Here is a 22860-nt window from a genome sequence, read left to right on the forward strand (position 1 = left end):
AGCTATGGATCTTGCAGTGATGAGGAGCATTTAAACAGTGAAGTTCATCCCCATATGTCTGTCAGCAGAGTGAAGAGTATAATTATTAATATATATGGTAAAGTTATTAATGCGATGTTAAACGGCAGATGCTGCATTTTAGGACAAACACCAGCCGCTTTGTGTCAGTCACAGTTGCGGCGGAGAAGTTGATGGCCGTGACGGCGGAGTCGGTGACTTCTCACAGACTTCGCTGTCACCCAGCCTCCTGCCAGGAAGCTCAGGCAAAGCCGGCTGGCATGAAATATGATGCTCTGCATTTCAGCCTGGTGGAGGTGGAGTCTTTACACTATGGAATAAGGGGCCGCCTAAAGTGCATGTGACAGCAGAAGAGGCGGCTGAGTCCCAAACATGCTGCAGCTCACAATAAAGGGAGCGAACAATGCCCGCTGATACAAACATGGAGTGAGTGAAGGCAGACGAAACCTTGAGTGAAAAGTATAAAAGAAGTGTATATCAGTGTCTTTGTGACTACATACAGTAAAGCGGCCCACCCCCTGCTGAGGTGAGCTGACAGTGGAGGTCCAGCTATCAATCATTGGGAACCAGATTCCACCAGGAGCATGCGGCTTTCCAGCCATGTGAAAAAGTAAAAGAAGAAAACATGTTACTCTTTCATCCTCAATTTCTCTGTCCTTTATACGGATTGTTACCTTGACACAGATCTGAACTGCCTCAAACATCTGTGCCATCTCTTACTTGTCCCTTCAGAGTGGTTCCCCTTTGTATTTCCACTTCCTTTACAATATTATATCAGTCCAGTATTTATTATATACAGTGTAATTTCACATCATCCTCTTTTTGTATAAAAACCTAAGAATAGTGAGGTGCCAACAGGCAGTGAAACATTTCCCTGACCTGCTTCCAAATCTATCCTGACATCCCAAATCTCCACGTCCCTCCACGTGTCTCGCTCTCTCATTCATAACTGTGGGCTGCAGAGACGGAGGCACCACCCTTGTGACCACATACTGATTGCAAAGGGGAAGAAAAAATCCAACTGCAGCGACAAAGCACTCTGCTCGCATCACATGACGGGGCTGGCTTCCCAATATCCACCATCAGAGCCAGTGGTAGATGGTAATGTGTGTCAGTAGCAATTATGGTGATCCAGAGAGACTTCAGACAACCCTCTTTTTCCTTTATCTAGTTACAGTATATCTTGCAGACTAAATGTTGACAATTACTCATTATGGACAAAATGGCTGAAAAAGGGGGGAGGACGACTTGACCAGCTGCAACAATATAAATGCCTCTATTTAAGCAAGAGAGGTGAGGCTTGGTGGAAAATCAAAGTAAAACTAATCTCCAACCACATATGAACAACAGAATGAATCTGCAGACAATATAGTCTAGAGACTAAGAGTCAGTGGTAATAGCTCCTGCAGGCTGCACTGGGCTAAATATTAATATCAGAATGCTAATATGCTGATGTTTAGCAGGTATAGAGTTTAACATGTTCGACACCTTAGTTTAGCATTTTCGCATGCTAAAACCTGCTTATTAGCCATCAAACACAAAGTGAAGCTGGGGCTGATGGGAAGGCTATTAGTTTTCCAAGTGTTTAGTCATAAGCCAAATAAATTTTGACCTGATACTGGCACTAGATTAAGTCAGGTGATCACCAAATTATTACAATCCAATGGTAATCCATCCAATAAATATAGAATGATGCAGAGGATGTATCACCTTGGTGATCACTTAGGCGATACATCCTCTGGGAACCATGAATATCTGCAACAAATCCCTATATTGAGATATTTCACAGTGAAAACTCTGACATGCTGGCAGCACTAGAGGAAAAACCAGGTTGTCACCAAGAACAGTGGGAAGCATCCTGTGGGGACCATGAATGTCATGTTAATCTATCCAATAATTGCTGAGATGTGCCACTAGGTGCATGCACAACCGTGGACATGTTTTGTTGAGAAAACTCATTTTGCCAGGGGTGAGAACACCACCAGGCCTTTGTTGAGACAAAACCTCTGCATGTGTGATACAACTGGAGGCCTTTTGTTTCTCTTCAATAAAAAAGTGTGCATGGCTGTTCCAAATAAAAATGTCATAATATTTGTGTTGCTTCCAGTTAATGAATTGTAAATACATTAACTCCAAAGTTGAAATTTCAGGCATAAAAAAAAAAAAAACAATTTGCAACATATTAAACGACAAGAAATAAATGTATATACTGCCACTTTCCATGATATAAACTGATGTAAAATTTGGGCCATAACGCCCACCACTAACCTTAGGCAACAAAAGAGAGCACAGTCAGACGAGAGAGAGGGAGACAGAGTGCATGCATTCATGATGAGAAAGCCTGAATCATCAGAGCTCATTGTGCCAACACTTGAGTAAAAGAGTGACCAGGCCATACATGCCGCTGAAGCATGAAGGTACTCTACATCCACATACTACACTCAGCGCCCTGGTTGCCATCACCTGAATAGACATTCATAATCAATTTTCTGAACAGCTTTGAGAGCGGGACGAATGAAAAGGGAATGTACTTACTGTTTGACAGATGATGGGGTATTTGATTCGATTGATGCCGCCGGCAAACACAGCGAAGGTCAGAGCCGTGTGGAAACAGAAGTTGAGAAGCATATGCCATCCCTTCCGACTGATGCGGATTGCGCTGCCATAAAAGACCAAGAACCAAAAAATTAGCAAGTACATACCATAAAGTAAAATCTCATTGAGATTCAGTTTTCAAGGTATATTACCCATCACTTATGATTTAAGCCGGTCTTTTTACAAGGTCCGCATAAAGCGCCCTTTTCTTTTACCTTGTTACGGCCATATAAATTAACAACCACAGGAGAGCCCCGGAAATGCTGCTCATAGACTCTGAGTAGTACAAACAAGCCATTACATCCTCCACTGCCAATGCAGGTGCTGATTAACTGAATATTTTAAAGTACATTGAAAAAATGTAACCTTGGTTCAACTTTAAAAAGTAAGGTAATGAGTCACACTCAATATTTTCAAGTTGAGTGAACATAACCAACTCAGACTGATTTTTTTTTTTAAAGTCAAGGCACCATTTTACAGAGTGAGGGTAAAGTGCATTAATAACTGTAATGGGCCTTTTCCCATTTAATTTTTAACACAATTGTATATGGTATTGTTTTCACATAACAAGCTTTGCAAGCTCATTGCGAGTGATACAGCATATGTGTCTGGCTGAGGACACTCGCGCATTGAGACAGGGAGAAGCAGGATTTTTGCCATCAATTCATTGAGCCTAAACTGGGGAGCATCATCATCATCAACAACAAGGTCAGTCAACATCAACCAAGCACACAAATTCACTCATGGTCTAACCACATTCACTCCTAATGATTAACTGTCTCGCAGTAATGGCACTGTGGCACATCACACCATTAACAAAGCACAAACACACGGTACATCAGACTTACACCCATCGGACGCTACATTATAAACTCCTGCAAAAGGCAACATTTTGGTGTTACTACAAGAATAAACAGATTGTTGTAGACTCTTGGACTTGCAAAATAATTGAATGAACAACAACACTGTTTTACTTTTTTCCATGTATCTAGCTTGATTTTTATGAAACAGCTCATAGACTCAGTAAAAAGGTCAAAATGTGAACATGAACGGTTTTTTGTATTTACTATATGACTGCTATTTGCTAAAATGAATAAGAACTGTCTTTCATTTTGTTTCTGTTTGTACAGCTACTGTGTGGAAAAACAAATGATTTCCTCACAAGATTTCTTTATGAAATGAGATAGGAAAGAAAATTCAGAGAAGGTCTACGCCATTCAGTGACAGAGGAATAATGGTTATAGAAAACTAATTTCAAATCTTCAGAGAAAGAAAAGAAAATTAAAAAAAAAAAAAAAATCCAGAGAATCAGTTTTAAGAAAAAGGAAAAGAATAATCCTCAGTTGACAAAATGGTAACACTTCCAACAAACTGTATAATCTTTATTTCAGAATGATGGACCTCAGGCAAAGAGCTATTCACAGATTCTAGTAAGAGCTCACTGTGTTATTCACTGTGCTGTCTTCCTACACAGCTCTTTAACCCACTTTCACACATACAGTACATGCAGTGGTATATGCACACAACCGGGAATCACTGCTGGTTTGATGGTGAAATAAAAAGACACTGCTTCCACATGACTGGGCCAAATGAAGTTTTCACAATGTAAAACAATGCAATTGTATACACTTTGTGAAATATAGTGTCAGCCAGGGGGTTATGCAGCCTTGGGCAGGGCACTTAACCCACATTACCACTTTCCATCCAGCTGTGTTAGAAGATATAATAAATAGGTCAAACAATACCAACATAGATGTCTTACTGTGTGAATTAACAGGCCATCGATTCTTTTAATCACTTCCTCGTGTCAGATCCATCTGTTTAATCTGTACAGTCACTGTCACCATTTGAAATTATATAACCCTTTGCTGGAAATCTCCACTCCCCAAAATGGAGGAGCGGAGCCCCGGCTGCACGTGAGCCAACTGTAGATGAAGCAGTGGCTCAGCAGTGAGCTATGAGGCGTGTCTGGGGCTGGGCTTCACTGCTCTGCGTGAGGGGAGGGAGAGTTAAAGCTGCTGTTGTCGATGCCTCTGCCGCGGTCCAGGTACTGAACTCCATCCAGCAAAGAGGCCATAAATCAGGCCAGCTCCTGGCCTCCCTGGAAGGGGGTTTTCATAGGCTCTGCTCTGGGCTTTCATTGGGTCAAGTACATTAACCTGGCAACCCTCCATATCCCCATCTCCCAAAGGGTATGGGGGGAATAAAACTGTCCTCTCTCTGCATCTGCTCTCTCACCCTGCACCCGCTGCTGAGCCAACTGTAGGGGACAATAAAGCTATGGACAGTATAATATTACACATTATACAGTGTTTAATTTTAGCCAAGTAATTTCACTGGTGAAAGACCCGTTCCAAACACGCTGAGAGTCCCATCAGCCAGAGGTAGCAGCACCCGCCGCAGCAGTTTTACATGGACAAATGGAAGTAGCTGTATGCTAATGATGAGAGAGAACAGGGAGTAACATTACAGTAGGGCTGAGCTCTATGGTTGAAATCAGTCACATCATATGAAAAGAGTTTCCTGATGTGTAGTGAACAGGGGACGACAACAAGCTAAAAAACACAATATAGTATCAGCTATTATAAAGTTGCTATGAAAATTTTTAGTAAACTGCTGCCTATTTATATATGCAGTGGTAACATCAGAATCCATTTTGAGTCATGTAGGAAGAAAGTCCAATCTTTTGAGTTCTGTTTTGTTCTCCACCAACTCCTGACAAAGATAACTGGTTTCTGTTGCAGCTAATCTGTGTGACATTTGGTGCTGAGCTGTGAGACTGAACCAAAGCTGAGAGATGATATAACTGAATTATCCCCCAGCTCTACAGTATCTATTGTCTTTACTTGCTGTGTTCTTATGTCGACTATTTTGTTGGTAGCCATTATCAACCAAAACACGCTGCCTGTTTAATTACAGGCTTATGATGCTCGATTCCTTATTTGAGTCAAATTTAAAAAAAAAAAAGGTTGTTTTTTTTCCTTTTTATTGGATCCATTACAAGTAATTGAAGAATTTCCTATCAAGATTCCCATCATGCTTTGGCTGCCATGGAGAGGGCTACACCTGAGCCCCTGTTTATCAGCCTATACAGTATGTCTTTACATTTGTGGTAAATTAACACCATGAAAAGTCATGCTGTATAAGCTGCTGACAACTTCTATCACCATAACAACGGGACGACAACCAGCCGCATTACTTTTTTATACAGATAGCAGTCATTCAAGCTGATAAGTGTGAGGTAATCTGAAGTCAAGGACTGTCCTTTAATATGGAGTCTAAGTGGGTTTATGGCTGTTTATCGTTGTCGAACATCTATGATTGGAAAGAGTGAGCTCCTCTGAATCCAGCAGTATGTGTATGACATCAGTGTTTCCCATTTTGACTGAGTCATGACTGAGAAAACGTTTGACGCAAATTGCACCAAGAGGGTTCAAAGGATTTTGGTTTCAAAGACATGATACCCACTATGTTCTTTAGTTGGCTCATACATCATGCATCACCACTGCACCAATAATCACAGCCTATCTTGGCTTAGCTTACTGGCAGAGAAAGAACCAAAGGCATATACTGTATGCATAAATTTATGCGTGTGTGTGTGTGTGTGTGTGTTAGCGAGCTGAAGTGAGAAAGAAACAAATTCAAACATGCGCTATCTGCTGTGCCTGTCCTTGAACAGCCTCCCTCGCAATCTGCACATTTAACACACAGTTCACGGCTTGGATACTGTCAGTCATCTGGAGTGATACTACACAACTCAAGTGTTACTAAACAGAGATGTGTTTTAGAGCTGGGGAGTGCCTAGAGGGAGGTGTGGAAGAGGAGGATGTGCTGGAGTTTGTTAATGTGAGCGCCGTGCAAAGAAAAACCCTCGAACCCTCCCCCTGTGAGTGACAGGCACCACAAAAGCCTCAGCTTCATATCTTAAACATGGGCTTGTTCTCGCTCTTAGTTTGGACTGGAATTAATGTCTTTTTGCTCTGAAAAGCGCTCGGTGATGAATAAGTGTGTCAGCATGTGTTTAAAAGCATCCTGCTTACAATCAGGTTATAAGAAACCTGTATACGCTGGCTGGAGTGCTCTGATCAGGATACTGTTGCATGTCAACACTCTCCAGGTGTCAGATCACATTCTCTGCCATTCTCACAGGCAACAACTCAAGTCATGGCGTGGTCCACCAGTTAAACAACAACTATGAAGGTGAGTGATGTAACAGTGAAATAAAGGTTACACGTGGCTTAATGCAGATCATAAATTTTATTGTGGTTTTTGTAGGCGATAAGCTGCAGAGGCTGAATCCAACTTAGAGAGGATCATAAACCTGGATACTGTTACAATTATGTAGACAGGGATATGAATAACCATGTCTCTCTTGTTTATACAAACACCGGATCCCAAATATGATCAAAATCAGGGTACGACCAAGCGGCAACCTCTGGGGCAGAAAAATGAAAGCCAACATGGAACTGCCAAAAACTGCAATTGTTTGAATGGCTGCTTGAGTCTGGCTCCAACAGTGAGTCAATCCCCAGAGACTCCCATGTTCAAATGTACTTTACAGCAGAAATGAACGTGTTTACAGCCTGGTACAAAACACGGTTTTAGTCTCTATAGCTAATTTCTCCCCTTCGTGGCAAACGTATGATAACAGTAAATTTATGTATAATTGAGGGCGTGTCGCTTTGAGTGACAGGCGGATGAGCGTATGCTCGCCACAAACCGGCATGCACCGAAGTCTCGGCTCCACACACGCCCCACCACTTTGCCCAATTTCGGATTAACCAGGAGTTAGGTGGAGTCACGCACTGGCAAGATAGTGACCCTGGAGCAGCTCACTGAGAGCTTCAAAGCTGCTCTTCAGAAACCTAAGGGTGATGTCACAGAGGCTACGTCCATCTATATATACACTCTGTGGGTAATACTCAAAACATGGACAGTAATGTGTATGTAAACATACTCATCATGTCTGCTCTGAAAGTAATATTAACAGATTTGCAAGAGGGCCTCACCGCATGATCATATGATTAAATAATAATTTACAGCAGAAGTGTGTCTCCAGTATAACTTGTTATGGGGTTGTAAGGTAAAGTTAAGATGAAATGTAGATCTTAAGACGCTGGATCTTGTATTGCAACACGGATCGTCCTGTTCCTCAGTTGTATATGTATGTTTGACAGTCTAGTCTGTCATGTGTCAACTACAAATCAACACTCATAACTGTGTTACTTTACAACAACTACAGTTTATCACCTATAATATTTAGTTAAAGATTAATTTTAGGGGCGTCGTGTGGCGTAGTGGTCTAAGCAGGCGCTCCATGTGTAGAGGCTACAGTCCTCGCTGCAGCTGGCCCCGGTTCGAGTCCCGCATCGGACGGCCTTTACTGCATGTCATTCCCCCTCTCTGCCTCCCCATTTCCTGTCTCTCTACTATCCTGTCCAATAAAGGCATAAAAAGCCCAAAAAAATATACTTTAAAAAAAAAAAAAAGATTAATTTTAAAAGATTTTCTTAAAATATTTTCTTCATGAATGCATTTTAAAAACACGCTCTCTGTTTTATCTTATTACTATTCCTAATTAATATGTCTTTAAACTGTGAATAATGGCTGCACATTGTTTTTTTACATTCAGTTTCAATTTTGAGTTCAGCTGAGTTTTAAAATGGCCAGGTGCTTGGAAACTGTTGACATTTCAGTTGTATCAAAAATCTCAACTCAAATTTGAAATTGCTCCTGCCTCCAGTTCAGCTTTCAGTTTTTCCATCATTCAGTGCTGCAAGGCTAGACGACAGAAAGCGGCGTTGCTGTTTGAGGATCCAGATGCTGTCGTTGCTGTTTGACTGCAGAGGGATGCACCCAGTCTTCATCCCTGGTGTCACAGATGGATGCAAACTGCAAATGCTGCTCATACGGTTTCACAAATTTTGCGCTTTAGTCACATTTAAGGACAAAAAAAACATAAATAAAACCAAAGATTTCGGTCTGAAAAAAAAAATCTGTGAATCTTCAATATTTCAATGAGAATGTGACGTTTGAGACATTTCCTGTTTTCGTTTGTATTAAAATGGATGGAGAGCTATTACAATAATACCACATTAATGCCACGGACATGATAAAGTGACTAATGGTCTACCAGAACAACAGATGATGAATTGGCGTGCTGAAATAATACGCCACTCTACGCCTGTCTCCCTCCTGCTTTAATAACAGCATCTACAGCAGATGAACCTAAGTGGAGCAGACAAATGCCACAGTGCAAAACCACAAGAGTCACACGGTGCATTCAATGTCCTCATCTCCATATGGGATGAAAGGAACAAAGGTGGCCTAAGTACCCCTCAGAAATCCATTTGAAGCATATATTTCTGCTCTGACGGTCTGAAACACACACACACGCACGCACGCACGCACGCACGCACGCATCTGTCTGTGTGTTTTAGATCCTCTTAGTCAGACAGGCTGCAGTGCTTTACGCCAGCCTAAAGCATCTGACTCACATCACAGTCAGCCTAGGATCTGTGACAGAGAAGTCAAAAACAGATTGTAAACCATCAAGGTAAAAAAGGTGAGAAATGAAGAGATTACATGAGCGTCTGCCCGAGTGTCCATATGGAGAAACGAAGTTGAGGGCTGGGATTTCAAATTAATGCTCAATAGGTTTAAATGTAAAGAATCAAAGTGGTGATTTCCTCTTACCTGTGGTGCACTATGTACGTGATGATGGAGGCGAAGAGGCAGAGCAACATGACCGCCGTGCAGGCATACACGACCGGGTGCAAAAACTCCCCAGGGTATGGGGGGAAAGACAGCACCTTCTTCAGATCCTGAGGCAGAGAAAAGAGAGAGAGAGAGAGAGAGAGAGCAGAACTGGGCATGAGACAAAAGCCATCATCAATACAGCATCATGAAAATAATCAGTGAGCAAGAGCTACGCCGGCACAGTGACAGCGTTTCCAACAATCCACCCAAAGACAAAGATGATGAGCGCTCCATATGCAAAGGCTGAGCATAGTGCGCCGACGAGATATACAAGCGAAATACAAATGAACGTCAAGGAAATGTCTTTAAGTTAGAGCGCTGTCCAAATCAGCATAAAAGAGTAACAACCCTGTCGAGACAATATGGGGGGGGGGGGGGGGGGGGGGGGGCGCATTTACATTTTGCATTTCAGGCATTTAGCTGACACTCTTAGCCGGAGCGATTGAATGCAACAATAGCATAAGCCTCCTAGTCTGCCAATATAAAAAGCAAAACAAAAATGGATAGGTGCCAGGCAAAGAGAGAAGAAAAAAAGAGGAAAAGCAAACAAAGTTAAGTCGCTTTTTGTGGCTCTAAAAGACACATTGTTAACAGAGGCTCATTAAGCCCTTATCAACATCACAGTCGATTTGCTTTGTAATATATTCAACCGAGTCTACAACACCAACTTCTTCTGCTCTTACAGCACAAGCTGTGACAGCTACAGCGTCAAACTCTCAGAGCACAGACAACTTTTTGAATACTTTATTTTATCACTGTATCTGTTAGCTTGTATTATGAGACAAAACAAGCTATTGTAAAATCAGCACACTCACTTCTCATGCGCTTGACTGCCGCCCCCCCCCCGTGCCACAGGCAGGTGTAGAGCCCACAGTGACGTCACGATTTAGCCTCCGTCATGTTGACGCTGCTAAATAAAGCGCACCTTATCTCCATAACCCCAGCAGCTCAGTGTGAGTTTGTGTCTGCGAGAGTGATCCACATACACGCTGTCTGACTCCATCATTGTCTCGGTGAGTAGCCAAGTGGGATATTCTCTCTCCGTGTTTATCCAAAGGCTGATTAGCCTGTCGGGGCCTGCGAGGGGTCGTGACCTTCAGCTGAGCATTTCTAAGCACAGTTGTAAAGTAGTGGCCTGAGCTGAAATTAGAAGTTTAGGGGAACAGGACACTGGGGAGTTGTACAGCAAGAGAGTCTGTGGTAAAGACACTGGTCTCTTTATTTTTAGAGGTATACGTAGTTATTGCTCTGATGTTGTTGTGCCATTTCCCAGAATTCACTTGGTCTTTCCTTGGATTACTTTGTGTATATATTCTTAAATTTGGTTTGCATTTCTTTGCTAAGTGCCCACATATTTAATTTAGCATCCATCCATCTATCCATCCATCCATCCATCCATCCATCCATCCATCCATCCATCCATCCATCCATCCATCCATCCCCAGACAGCAAAATGAAACTTCTGGCCCAACATAGGCCTGGGTCCTCGGCCCAAGTCTGGCCCATATATTTCCACATCTTGGCAGATTCCAGCTGCAAGATTTTCTGTGTGTGTGTGTGTGTGTGTGTGTGCCAGAAGTGGTCCAAATGTGGATGTAGCATCTGACAATCATGCCGGATTTGGGCTGTGGAACCGGATACTGCATACTGGACCGGAAGAAAACAACCACGTGGCTCAAGGTACGGGCCGGAGGTATCCTTTACAGGTTCTGGAGCCTTTTCCAGCTCACATTAGAGTGAGAGGCAGGGTTCTTCACAGATCTAACACACACACACACACACATATACGTATAGGACCATTTAGTCTCACATTCACACCCTCTCCCACAAAAATCATTGTCTAAACATATACAAAGCTTAGCAAAAATAAACTTGGCACATCAAGCCCATCAAGCTTTGGATTTCATTACAACTTGAAGCGGTGGGTTTGGATGGTGATGCTTCTTTGCCTTTTCAAGACCGAAACATGCAAAACAAAAGCAAAACTGTGAGGAATGAATTAAGCAGCGTGTTTATATGCTCAATCAAATATAAATATATTGATTAGCCATATATCAATTAGCTATACCTGTGTGTGCTGGAGCCTATCCCGGCTGGCATCGGGCGAGTGGCGGTGAACAGCCTGGATAGGTCACCAGTCAATCACAGGGCTTACATACATACAACCATTCACACATACATTCATACCTAAAAGTCAAAACACCCTCATTTTCTAGTTGTTACTGAAATGTACAGTGGAATTTCTCAGTGTTTCTGAAATTAAAGCATAGAACAAACATAATAGATTTTGATAAAAAAAAAAAAAGGAATCATGGAACCTTAAATCCTAGTATTTTCCACTCATCCAGCAGCTGAACACACTCGTGGGCTTCTTTCCACAACGGAAATCAAATATTGTTCAGAAAAGTTTGGCAAAACACAGCTGCAGAGGCTCCCACAGATGTGTAGCACCCGCAGGTTGCTTTTCATTCACCTTATTTCCAGTTCATCCCAAACCAGCTCCATCAGGTTTAGGTCTGGAGACTGTGCTGGTCTTCCATCATGTGAAGCCATGTCTGGTTCTTTAGTTCTAAAATTTCGGGTCATCATCACTCTGCCTTTCTTTGTTACTTGCCCTTTTCTCACCTTTCTGATAGCAACATACAGCCCGACTTCCTGCAGTACAGTATTGTCCTAATGATGCGTCAGAGGACGTAGTAACAGTTTGTTCCAACACTGACTTTGTACAGAGGGTTTCTAAGTCATCAACCTGGAGGAACTGTTTGTTTCAGCATTTAAAATTACTAACTGACTTGAACGTCACAATTTTCAATACAAAACGGGAAAAATGGGCGTGTTCTATACTATAACTATAACATCTCTGAGGAAATGTTCTTGCCAAACCGAAAAGTGGTGGAAGAAAAATCGTGATGATCGATCTTTCAAAATACAGGCAGTTATGACTTTTCAGCTCGTAGCTTGGCCAGGTTGTCAAAAAAACGACAAGACGGAGGGATAGAGGAAGAACTGGAGAGAAAACTGCAATTAGACCTGAGCAATAAAACATATCATCATTTCCATACCATCACAGCAGCACACAGATAGAGGAAGAAAAACATATGAGGCAGAGGGAAAGAAAGAAAGAACAGTGAGAGAGTGGGCCTTGTGGGGGTTAAACGAAACATGACAAACACATTCCAACATTGTAAACAGCTTCACGTAATTTAGCTGTTACAGATTTACAGGGAATTATTAAGTTTCTATTTGTCCTCGGAGCGATGTCATGGAAGGACAATGAAAGCTGGTGTTAATTACAGCTCAATGAATTGATGTTGCTGAAAAAAAATTTCAAAAAAATAAAAAAAATCACAGCCTGAAGCATCAGCAAGAAATCCTGCTGAAATGAAGCTTTTAAGTCAGTAAGCTGATTTATATACTTAAAGAGCAAACAGCACTCCATAGGAGTTCAGATCATGAAAAATTACCCCACACACAAACATCAACTCGACTAAAGGTCAAAGAGAAAACGTTTCAGAGGGAATCAGTTGCTGCATTGATAAAAACTAAATCGTGCTAAAACATATTGAACAGTTAAATGTGATGTTAAGCGCCGCATGGTGAGTGACGGCAGCTACAGTTAAATGGCTTTAGGTGTGAGGGAGGAAGTCAAACGCTCTCATGAGACGTATTATCATCGTCGCCGGGCTTATAATGTTGGCTCCCGCCTCCAGAGTCTTTAACCGTTTCTCACCCCAACAAATAAAGCTCGCCAGCCCACAGCTGCGTGCTGAGCTGCTTTTCTCAAAACCCATAAGACGTCATGCATCTTGGAAGTGTTTCCTCACAGAACCACATGAGTACTAAAACGTGGTACTTTGGCATCACGAAGTATAAACTGTGCAGCAACTCTGAATGCTACTGCTAATTTAAAAAAAAAAAAAAAAAACACATTAGAAACAGCTTTTAGAAATTGAATTTTTAAAGCTTTAGAGTATTTCTTTGTTTTGCTTTTTTATTCACGCCCCTGTTCACCATGTTTTCACCGTTTTAGCTGCTCCATTACTGTCAAACACTGTGTTGTGAGACAGTAGAGCCCATTAACACAAAAGTCGAAAATTAAGCAAATTTTAGCATGCTTGCTGGCATTTTTGAGCATACTTAACTTGTTAGCATTTTCACTGTGAATGGGCTCGATACTTGAAACACATTTGTGTTGGTTAGTATCATGCAAATTGGATACTGGTTAAAAGCCTAAAAGCCCTGCTAACGACAGCATGTTCTGTTCCCAGTATCCAGCTGCACCAAGACAGGCTAACATCTCCGTCGTGGCTGAGCTGTCGATAGTGAAGCTAAAAATCAGGTGTGACTGAAGCTGCAGCGGCAGGAAAGATCTTCATATCTGAACAGCAGGGCAGGACATTCACACGCAGGGCCTGCTGAGGTCTGGATTTACTGCTGTAGGAGATATTAGCACCTTCAGTGATGGGTCAAGCCCTGCTATTCTCAGTTACCTGTAAAGAACTGACAGTTTGCCTCCAGGAAGGCAGACACTGCTTATGAGCAGTGTTTAAAATAAGGCAGTTTATTTGTTTGTTTTTATATATGAATGAATGATTGAGAGTAATTCATCGCTTTTTTATGTTTGTTTGTATGTTTATGTTTCATACACTATTTTGCTCTATTTATTGACACTAGAGCTGAAACTCTTAGTGCTGATACATCAATCAACTCATCAATTCTAAACCAATGATCTTTGGATTTTGGATGATTGATTGGCCAAAACATGAAGTTTGAATATGTCAATACAGTATAATACAATATATTCCACTCTGTCAGGACTCTAGGTCACATTAAACATAACAAACAAATTAATTCATTGAAAAAATAACATGCTGTGACATTGGCTGTTGAAGCACAGGTTTTAATAATAGTATAAGAATAGTGTTTCTTACTTTGTTTGTTTATGCATGTGCTACAGTGAAGATCAGGTATTTCCATGAAGAATCTTGTAAAGGTTTTACACCCACAAAAAGACAAGAGAATGACTATATAACTATCTAAGGGATTTTCAAAGTCCGATGCTGTTGGAACGCCTTAAGACAAACTTGTCAGAACTTATTTTCTATGAATCAGATATTATTATTAATATTCTTTAGAAACCTGAGCCCCCCTAAATCTAAAAATACATGCATCATGTCTGTGTGTTGAGATTTGACTTGAGTTTGACTCAGCACTATGCTGCACTGCAATAACTAACTTCCTGTTTTTACTTTCTGAACACTGTCATCCACCTGCCTCCCCCCCCCCCCCCAAACAGAGAGTCCTCACAACCCTTGCTCTATAACAGACATATGTGTGTAACATGTCACCATTATCAAAACCTTTAGCTGGCACATGTGGGACAACAGGAATCAGTAATACCAAATCTATGCAGCATAATTAGAGTCTGACGAATATTTCAAGCAGATGTGCTGGTGGACGAGCAGCTTCCAGACCAGCTAAAGAAGGACAGCAGTAGCCTAAAGGTGAGAGAAGACACAGGCCGGCTGGGAGAACCAGTCCGGCTGAAAGCGAATGATTAACCACCCTTCTTCTACAATTACATAGGTACCCTTATGCAAGGTGCTGAACAGCTGCTCGGAGGCCAACAGCAGAGGAACTGCCATTTATGGGGCGACATATACTTTACAGCAGCATTGTGTGTAGAAACTGAGAAGGGCAAAGCTGGAATGGAGCGTGCAAGCTCAGCAGAAGCCTTCCCCGGACAAGTAAAGGTTAAAAAAATGACCTTACAGCAGACAGAGCTGCAGGAGAGAAGAGAAGGGGGGGGGGGGGGGGAGGAAGAATGAATGGAGTCTGTCCCTTTCAGCAGATGGATTGACCCAGAGAAAAATGGTGAGACGGACGACTGTGCGCCCTGAACAAATTGTTCATATGGCTCCTCGAAGCAGTGTTGATGCTTCTGGGGTGATGTGGGGCAAACTGCTGCAGCACAGAGGAGGAGAAGGCTGGAGCGGGATGAATGCACGACACTTACACTGAACACTGACTCAGTGCACTACAGTTTTTCACCACCGCCGTTATTATTCACTCATTAATCATTTTCTTTAAAGCATGTGCAGATTTCCAGCCTTTTCCAGCCTGCAACATCTCAGCTCTACATTGACTCCTGTATATTTACGTTATGTATAGATCTCACTGTGCCGTGCAAAAGATACAGACTGTAAAGTTGCAACTCCCTTGTTGACCTGGCTGTCATGATGACTGATAGGCCATTGGCGTAGCTCGCAGTGTGCTCTGAACAACTCTTCCCTGTTGTACTTTTCCTCGCAGAAGCCAATAGCAGGATGTCAGCTGGGGACAGGAGCAGCCAGCTTCAAATGTGATTCCTCCACTCCAGTTATTATCATTATTGCTATCGTATTACATCACAGCACCGTGGCCACTTTATTACTGTGTCTGTGCGGCAGGGAAATGTGACCAACCCCTCTGACAGTACAATTCATTAGAGCCAGGCAACAATATTACCATACAGGGCAGCTTAGTTTAGCCTATTCTGGATTAGAACTGGCATGTTACATCTAAACATGCCTCCATTGTCCCGTTGCCTCGGCAGCTAAACAGGCCCCCAATCCCCTGTTTGTGTTGTAGTTACAACTTTAATCCAGGATCCACCCACCCCATGCCAAAATCAGATTACCAGAGTCAATTAAACTTGATCCATAATCTCGGCGCACAGGCACAGTGGATGCAAGGTTATCAGGCCCTGCAAAAAAAAATTAAAAATGGGACAAATACACTGCTGATCTGAGAGGACTTACAGGCTCAGTGTCTGTTTTAGCCCAGCGATTGGTTATGATGATGAACTGCGCAACCTGCTACATGCAAATATTTCCCAGCCTCTTGCAAATTTAATGCATTTCGTTTTTTAATTGATGCTGTTGAAGCCGCAGAATCTGTAAGCCAATCTGTGACATATGTCCTCACAAATGTGCTCCTTTCCCCTGTTGTAATCACGTTGGTGCACGCAAGAATGCACAAACATTGTGGGGGAGAGGGAAGAGAAAGGGAGTGAGAGAAAAACAAAATTAAAATCCTCTAGTGAACAGCCTGCGGGCTCCCGGCTCCCAGCTCCCATCCAGCACTGTATTTTATCATCCTTGAGTGGCTGTGCGAAGGCTGGAACAGAACCGGAGTGAGTGTGCAAATCAAACCCACTCTGGCTTGGCCCCGGACACCGCCGGATAACAGAGAGCGACAGGACAGCGGCGGGACAGAGTAACCTCCGGACTTGACAACAGTCAGGAAAAAAAAAACGGTCATGCGCCATTAACGCAGGTCATCAATGTTTCAGCGGTGCCTTGTGGCTGCCACTCAGCTCGTAGCTTTGAGATACGGTCCGTGCTCGTAATCAGCACCTCGCCCCGGCGAGATGTTCGACAGCAGAGGCAAACAAGGCCCGCCGTGAAACGAGTAATCAAATCACGTGGAATCGAGTGCACATCCATCAAATCAACACGCATTATGAGCTGATGAAGAAGCTCGTTCGGCATAAAGAGATGAAGCTTCTCCAGAAGAGCACCATCATTTGAGGCTCAGCCACATCAGTCGTGCTGTATTTATCTCCTCAAACATCAAGGGGGCATTGTTTCATTAGCATTAATTTCTCTAGAGCCTCAGATTAGAAGTGTTGTATTTAGCTTAAGGCTATTCAAATTCCTATACAGAAATTATTGTAATCGCTGTTCTGTGGAGATATTTAAAGCGTGACTATCAAATAAATGAGCCTTGTGCACTGCTCAACCTTGCAAACAGAGTACAAGCTCATAATTCACTGTAGGCAAACCCCGCTCCACAACTGGAACAAAGAGACGTGAATACTCAAGTCTGCTATGAAGAGAATGAATCAATATGAACAAATGTGAAAGCAGGGAGAAGATTGCTTTTTAATATAGGGCAGAGACACTGGAATGACTGTCATCTCTTTCTTTCTCCAGCTTTTATTTATCTGGGGAAGATTTGCTGAGCATGATACCTCCCTTCACACGTTTACACTTAAACACATTGGCTACCGGGAGCTACCCAATCTGACCACAGGCTGCCTGGTGCTGACTGAGAGGCTCCACTGCCACAACAGGGCATTTAAGTGCTTTTCTCGAAGGCTGCCTGACACACTGACATTCTCTCTCTATAGTAGCGCTGGGTTTCTAGAGGCATTATATCAGATCTGCATCCAGTACTGAAGTCTAATCCATTCACATCCCTTATTTGGGTTGAGCTTTCAACATTTGCATGCGACTGCGATCGAACTTTGTTGCCTGAGAAGTTTCAACTGGATCAATGTTAAAAACCTGGAGCTGCAACATTTCAACACTCTCCACAACCTGTGTGCCAAGGTCATGCTACATGTTAATTTTACTGCAACAAACAGGTTTACTCAACAAAGTCAATATGCATGATTTATATCTCATCTCTCATTCACCCACACACACACACACACACACACACACACACACACACACACGGCGGCGGAGATGCCATGCAAAATACTGGCCCCGGCCATCGGGAGCAATTTCAGGTTCAGTGTCTCGCTCGAGGACACGGTGACATGTGGACTAGGAGGTAGACGAGGATCAAACCACATGTCCTGTGATTAATCGACGACCTGTCCCACCTCCAGAAAATAAGGAAGAAATCTTAATTCCACCAAACCTATGGAAAAATATTTGTGATTTCTAAATGGCAGCAGCAGTTAGGTATCAAACATTTCCTGTTAGTCAAAAATGGTTCCTTATGATGTTTTTTTTCATCATAATTACAAAAATAACACACTGACAATTAACATGACAATTCATTCATACTGTATGCAATTAGTTTGTAGTATGGAACTGGCACACGGCAACAGCCCACTCGCAATCATGTAGTGGTCGTACTGCTCCCTCGGAAAATCATCTTTACTCGAGTGAAGACTTCCAGAGGGCGTGTTAACTAGACAATAGCCAAGGTTTCATTTTACGGAATTTACTTAGAGAATTAACATTAATTAGCTCCTGCTGATACAATCTATAATCTTAACAGACAAAAGCGATGGTTAAAAATGAGAAACCTGCTATCTGAAAGTTTTGTACACTGCTCCTTGTTGATCCATAAGAAGAGAGATTTGTGCTTTTAAGAACCAAAAACCATCTGAATGTAGTTTTACATCTCCTCTCTCAGGCTTCTCTCTGGAGCTCTAGTAACAACAGGTCGGTGAGCCAATCAGAAGGTAGGAAGCTCCGAGCCTCTCCTCTGATTGGCTTTTCTGTGACTGAATAAAAATATAGCAGATTTCAGGTAAAACACTCAGTGAAACTAAATCCTGCAAGGTTGGATGGTGGATCCATGTGGGCTTGAGGCATGGCTGAGAGCAGTGACTGCTTTCTTGTGACATCACAAAGTTCCAGAATTCCCGACAGCTGGTTCAGTTTCTGAATACAGGCTGTGTGCATTTCTCTGTGGACTGAAGCTTTTGATTCTTTCACAGTATTAATATAGAACCTAGACCTGCTTTATAATCAAACAACACATGGACATCTACCTTTACACAATACTTTTAAATCAGATCACTTGTATCAATCGTGTTGCTTTATGAGTTACAGTTGGACTGAAAACCAGCTATTATTGTGTGTGTGTGGACAGATTGGCTCGCTGACCTGTTGTTACTAGAGAAGCCTGAGAGAGCAGATGTAAAACTACACTGAGATGGTTTTTGGTTCTTAAAACCATAAACACATCTTCTTATGCATCAACACTTCAAATAAAACACAGGGGAAGTTTAAAATATGTGATCTCTAATTGAAATGAGCAATAAAAGGTTCCTTAAGATATTTGTCTTGTAGCTTAGTGAATTCAGGTATTTTCTCAAACCTGGAACTAAATCTGAAGAGGCACCAGCTATGAGAACCCAACCCTACTTTCATGTTGAGCTTTTTCATTGCGAGCCCCAACCCTGCTCCTCCATACTTGTGAGAAAATCTTCCAACGCCTGCGTCTGAGAACATGAATCAATAAAAATAAATCTGGGAGAAGATTATTACAAAATGTAGAACAAAGACGCTGGAATGAGACTAACCTCTTGAACAGGGTTAGCCTTTTTTTTTTTCTTTTTTCATTGCTTTAAAGAGAATGCATGAGCAAGCCTGAAGCTCGGCTCGGCTCGCCAACACGTCTTTCATCGCCTTTGCACATGTGCGTGTGTGTGTGTGTATGAGAGGGAGAAAGATAGAGAGAGGTGGTCGGGTAGGTGTTTTCTGAGAGGGGTGACTCATCTCTTCCAATCGCGACACACTGTGTGGCTCTTTGGGTGCGCACATACGCACGCACTCAGGCTCACATTCAGGGGAACAGACACGGACGCCCACACACAAGAGCACACACTCACGGAAACACCTCAGCCCCCCTCTTTACACACACCGCTCACGCTCTGCTCTCGGCTCCCGGAGACGGCATGCTGTTCAGCACGCAGAGTGGGAGCATACATTACATCGGTCCACACCTTATTCCCTTGCAGGTCGATACGTTGTACCAAAACATGCCGTTTTTCTCCTGTTACAAAGGAACATAATGCAAACAGCCTCTCTAACAGAATGCACCGCTCTCGGGCGATAGAGGTCTCGGCGTGTAAATAAGCTTACGTACTGTATGCCTGTGTGGTGCTTAACTGGTGCATTTAGAGAGCTCTCTCTCTCTCTCTCTCTCTGTCTCTCTCTCTCACACACACACACACATCTGTTGCTGTCCACCATTTTCATGCGCTCTTTCTCTACCTCCAAGCCTATAACAGCCCTTCTGGTGTTGACTACATGAAAAGCAACTGTGTAGCGTTGAGCGTTTGATGGCTCTGTTTTTCATCGCCACAAAAACCACATATTTACTGCAGCTTTTAGGAATATAAAGTATGTTTGCAGGTAAGGGTGTCTTGCCACTGCTTTCATGAAAAGCAAAAAAAAAACCACCTTTTTAAAAAAAAATGAACGGCCTTGTTGGGATGCTGTTTTCAGCGCTGTCAGGGAGTGTAACCAGTGCTGGACTGTTGCTGCCATGTTCTCTAACTGTGGCGGCATTTAGCCCCCTGAGACTGAGCTGCTGAGAGAGAAGGAGGGTGAGGGATGCTCTCGAATGAATGCAGTCAGCCATGCAAAGAATAAATAACATGAAGAATATGTTATGTGGTGCATCTAACAGAAAACAGCTTGTAGCAGGGACAACAATGGAAAGCAGTGATAAGGAGATGAAGAGTGATAGCGTTATGTAGACGAACACCGTGGAGACAGATGGAGGGAGAAGGACAGATAGGTAAATCATTACCCCTTCAGCCCAGGGAGCTACAGTATGTCTGAGTCAGATCTCTCCCTCAGTGTCTTTCCCCCGTCCCTCCACCCCGCCCACCCCCCAACCGCAATGCAATTTTCCTCCATTTTTGATTACAAATTGCTTGCTGTGATCTCAGCCCAGTTCCATTTTACCATCTGACAGTTGTGCTATCTGTGCCATTTAGACCTAAGTGGACGCTCCATCTCCTTTGCCACAAATTTACATGTTTGCATCTCGTTAGAGCCATTTGTAAGGCAAAGGCAAAGTGTCAGGACGGTGAGAGAGGAGGGAATTTCAGCACACAGATTAGTTTTCACCTTTGATACCAGAGCGCATCGCTCACCAGTGTGGAATGGGATTTTAGAAAAAGGTGATTTTTGAGCTGAAGTTGAAAGAGACCGACGCAAAGGTCCGTCTCTGGTTGTGTAATTCACTCCGACATACATGCTTTTTTAGACTCATCATCACCCCACTCTGACATTCTCACAAACACACATGACAACACAACACATGAGCTCAAACTAAGATAGATACACACGGAAAACACCCAAGGACACAACGCCACTCAAAACTGCAGATAAACCCGATGGGGAATGTTTTCCTTTTAAAAGAATCTCTATCGCCATCCATCAAGCTAACACTGCTGTGCTCTGCAGCACCAAGGGAAAGACGAGAGTCTGCAAGAGCTGGGCTTCCTCCATCTTTCAAACTACCTTGCTGCTGCCCCAAATTGCCTGCTGACCCCACCCTGCTGGCACTCAGCGGGACTCGAAACAAACTGGAGAGCTGATACTGGATCTGTCAGATTAGAGATTTTATGTTCAATTATAATCCAATTCCTGTATATTGCAATGCTTTGGTATTACTATTACAATTTTATCTATCTTTAACAGGCATTTTTCCACCACAGCAGCTGTTGCACACCAAGCTGTCCGAGGAGGGGGAAACTCTCTTTGAATAGATTCTCCCGAGGTTTCTTCCTTTTTTTCTTTCTTTTTTTTTACTTCATGTGCTGAGGTTGTTTGAGGAGTTATTCTTTGTTGCCGCCTTGGGTCTGTAAGGCACTGTGAGACACTTTGTGTGATATTGGGCTCTGCAAATAAATTTGACTTGAGTTGGCTTTTAGCACCTTGTCGGATCTGTTACTACAAGTTAGTTCCCTTCCTTTTTAAACCCTTTGACTAATCCCATCCACCAGCCATTATCGAGGGCCACTTCATGGTCCAATATCATCCCCTCGTGACAAAACATCCACGTAGCCAAAATATTCAGCTCCAAAGGTACTTCAAAGATAAGGCGGGCATTGTTCTATGTCGGGGAACTACATAGAACAATGTCACCATGGGGATATTTCATGTATCTCAATATTCTCCCACTTCCCTGCCCTGACTGTGGCACTCTCCCCCACCACCATTCAATTCTAATGGAGACAAAAAAATCTTAAAAATACTGATCATAAATGTTAAGTTTAATAAACAGAGGGCCAAGTAATTCCCTGAAACAACAGTTTTCCAACACATGGCTGAAACAGGAATAAATATTGCATTTGTTGGGGACTATTTTCAGTTGCGGATTAATATACACCAATGATCCATCAGCAGGACTGTGTGTGTAGGATCAAACAAATAAACTACAGCGCCCACATTTATGGTAACGAAGGAACATGTCACCCAGTGCAACAATTTATTTTAAATAGTTCTGGGACAACAGTGGAGTTACAGGTACATCAGGCTTTGGCCACACATGCCGTTCTTGTTAGCAGGATCGGTCCATTATTGGTTGAGATCTTTTCATGGAATTTGTAGGCAAACGAACAAACTGAATATCACAAGCCTCATCCTTTAAGGCTGCTCCTTACTGCCTTTTTGTGAGTCCTACCAGAGTGCACAAATACATACATGTTTGAACTGCTCCGTCTGGGGAGTTGTCTGTCCTAGATATCACCAGGTGGTCTTGAGAATAATTTGCAAGGTTGGGTCTAATCTAACAAATCTTTCAGCCAAACTCTATCCATCACCAGAAGACGTTCCTGCATGAAAACAGTGGAATGTTAAAAACAAAACAAAACTGTGAGACCTCTGAATAAAATCTGAAGGGCTCTTAATAGACCTTGCCAAAAGATATACCCCTTCGTCTGTCATGTTATCGCTTCCCCCT

The 22860-nt window shown here is 42.7% G+C and overlaps 1 protein-coding gene across 1 annotated transcript in view; it reads right to left on the reverse strand.

Moving 5' to 3' along the window:
* adgra1b (adhesion G protein-coupled receptor A1b) overlaps nucleotides 1–22860 on the reverse strand; it is a 171096-nt gene that overhangs the window by 19491 nt on the left and 128745 nt on the right. The window contains exons 15-16 of the mRNA XM_023425928.2: nucleotides 9310–9437; nucleotides 2554–2677 (exon numbers count right to left, since the gene is read on the reverse strand). Of these exons, the coding sequence (XP_023281696.1) occupies nucleotides 2554–2677; nucleotides 9310–9437 (252 nt within the window). The remainder of the gene's footprint in view (nucleotides 1–2553; nucleotides 2678–9309; nucleotides 9438–22860) is intronic.

Source organism: Seriola lalandi, unplaced genomic scaffold, assembly GCF_002814215.2.
Source record: "Seriola lalandi dorsalis isolate HSWRI2012SDOR001 ecotype SW California unplaced genomic scaffold, Sedor1 jcf7180002054795, whole genome shotgun sequence".
In the NCBI taxonomy this organism is placed as follows: domain Eukaryota; kingdom Metazoa; phylum Chordata; class Actinopteri; order Carangiformes; family Carangidae; genus Seriola; species Seriola lalandi.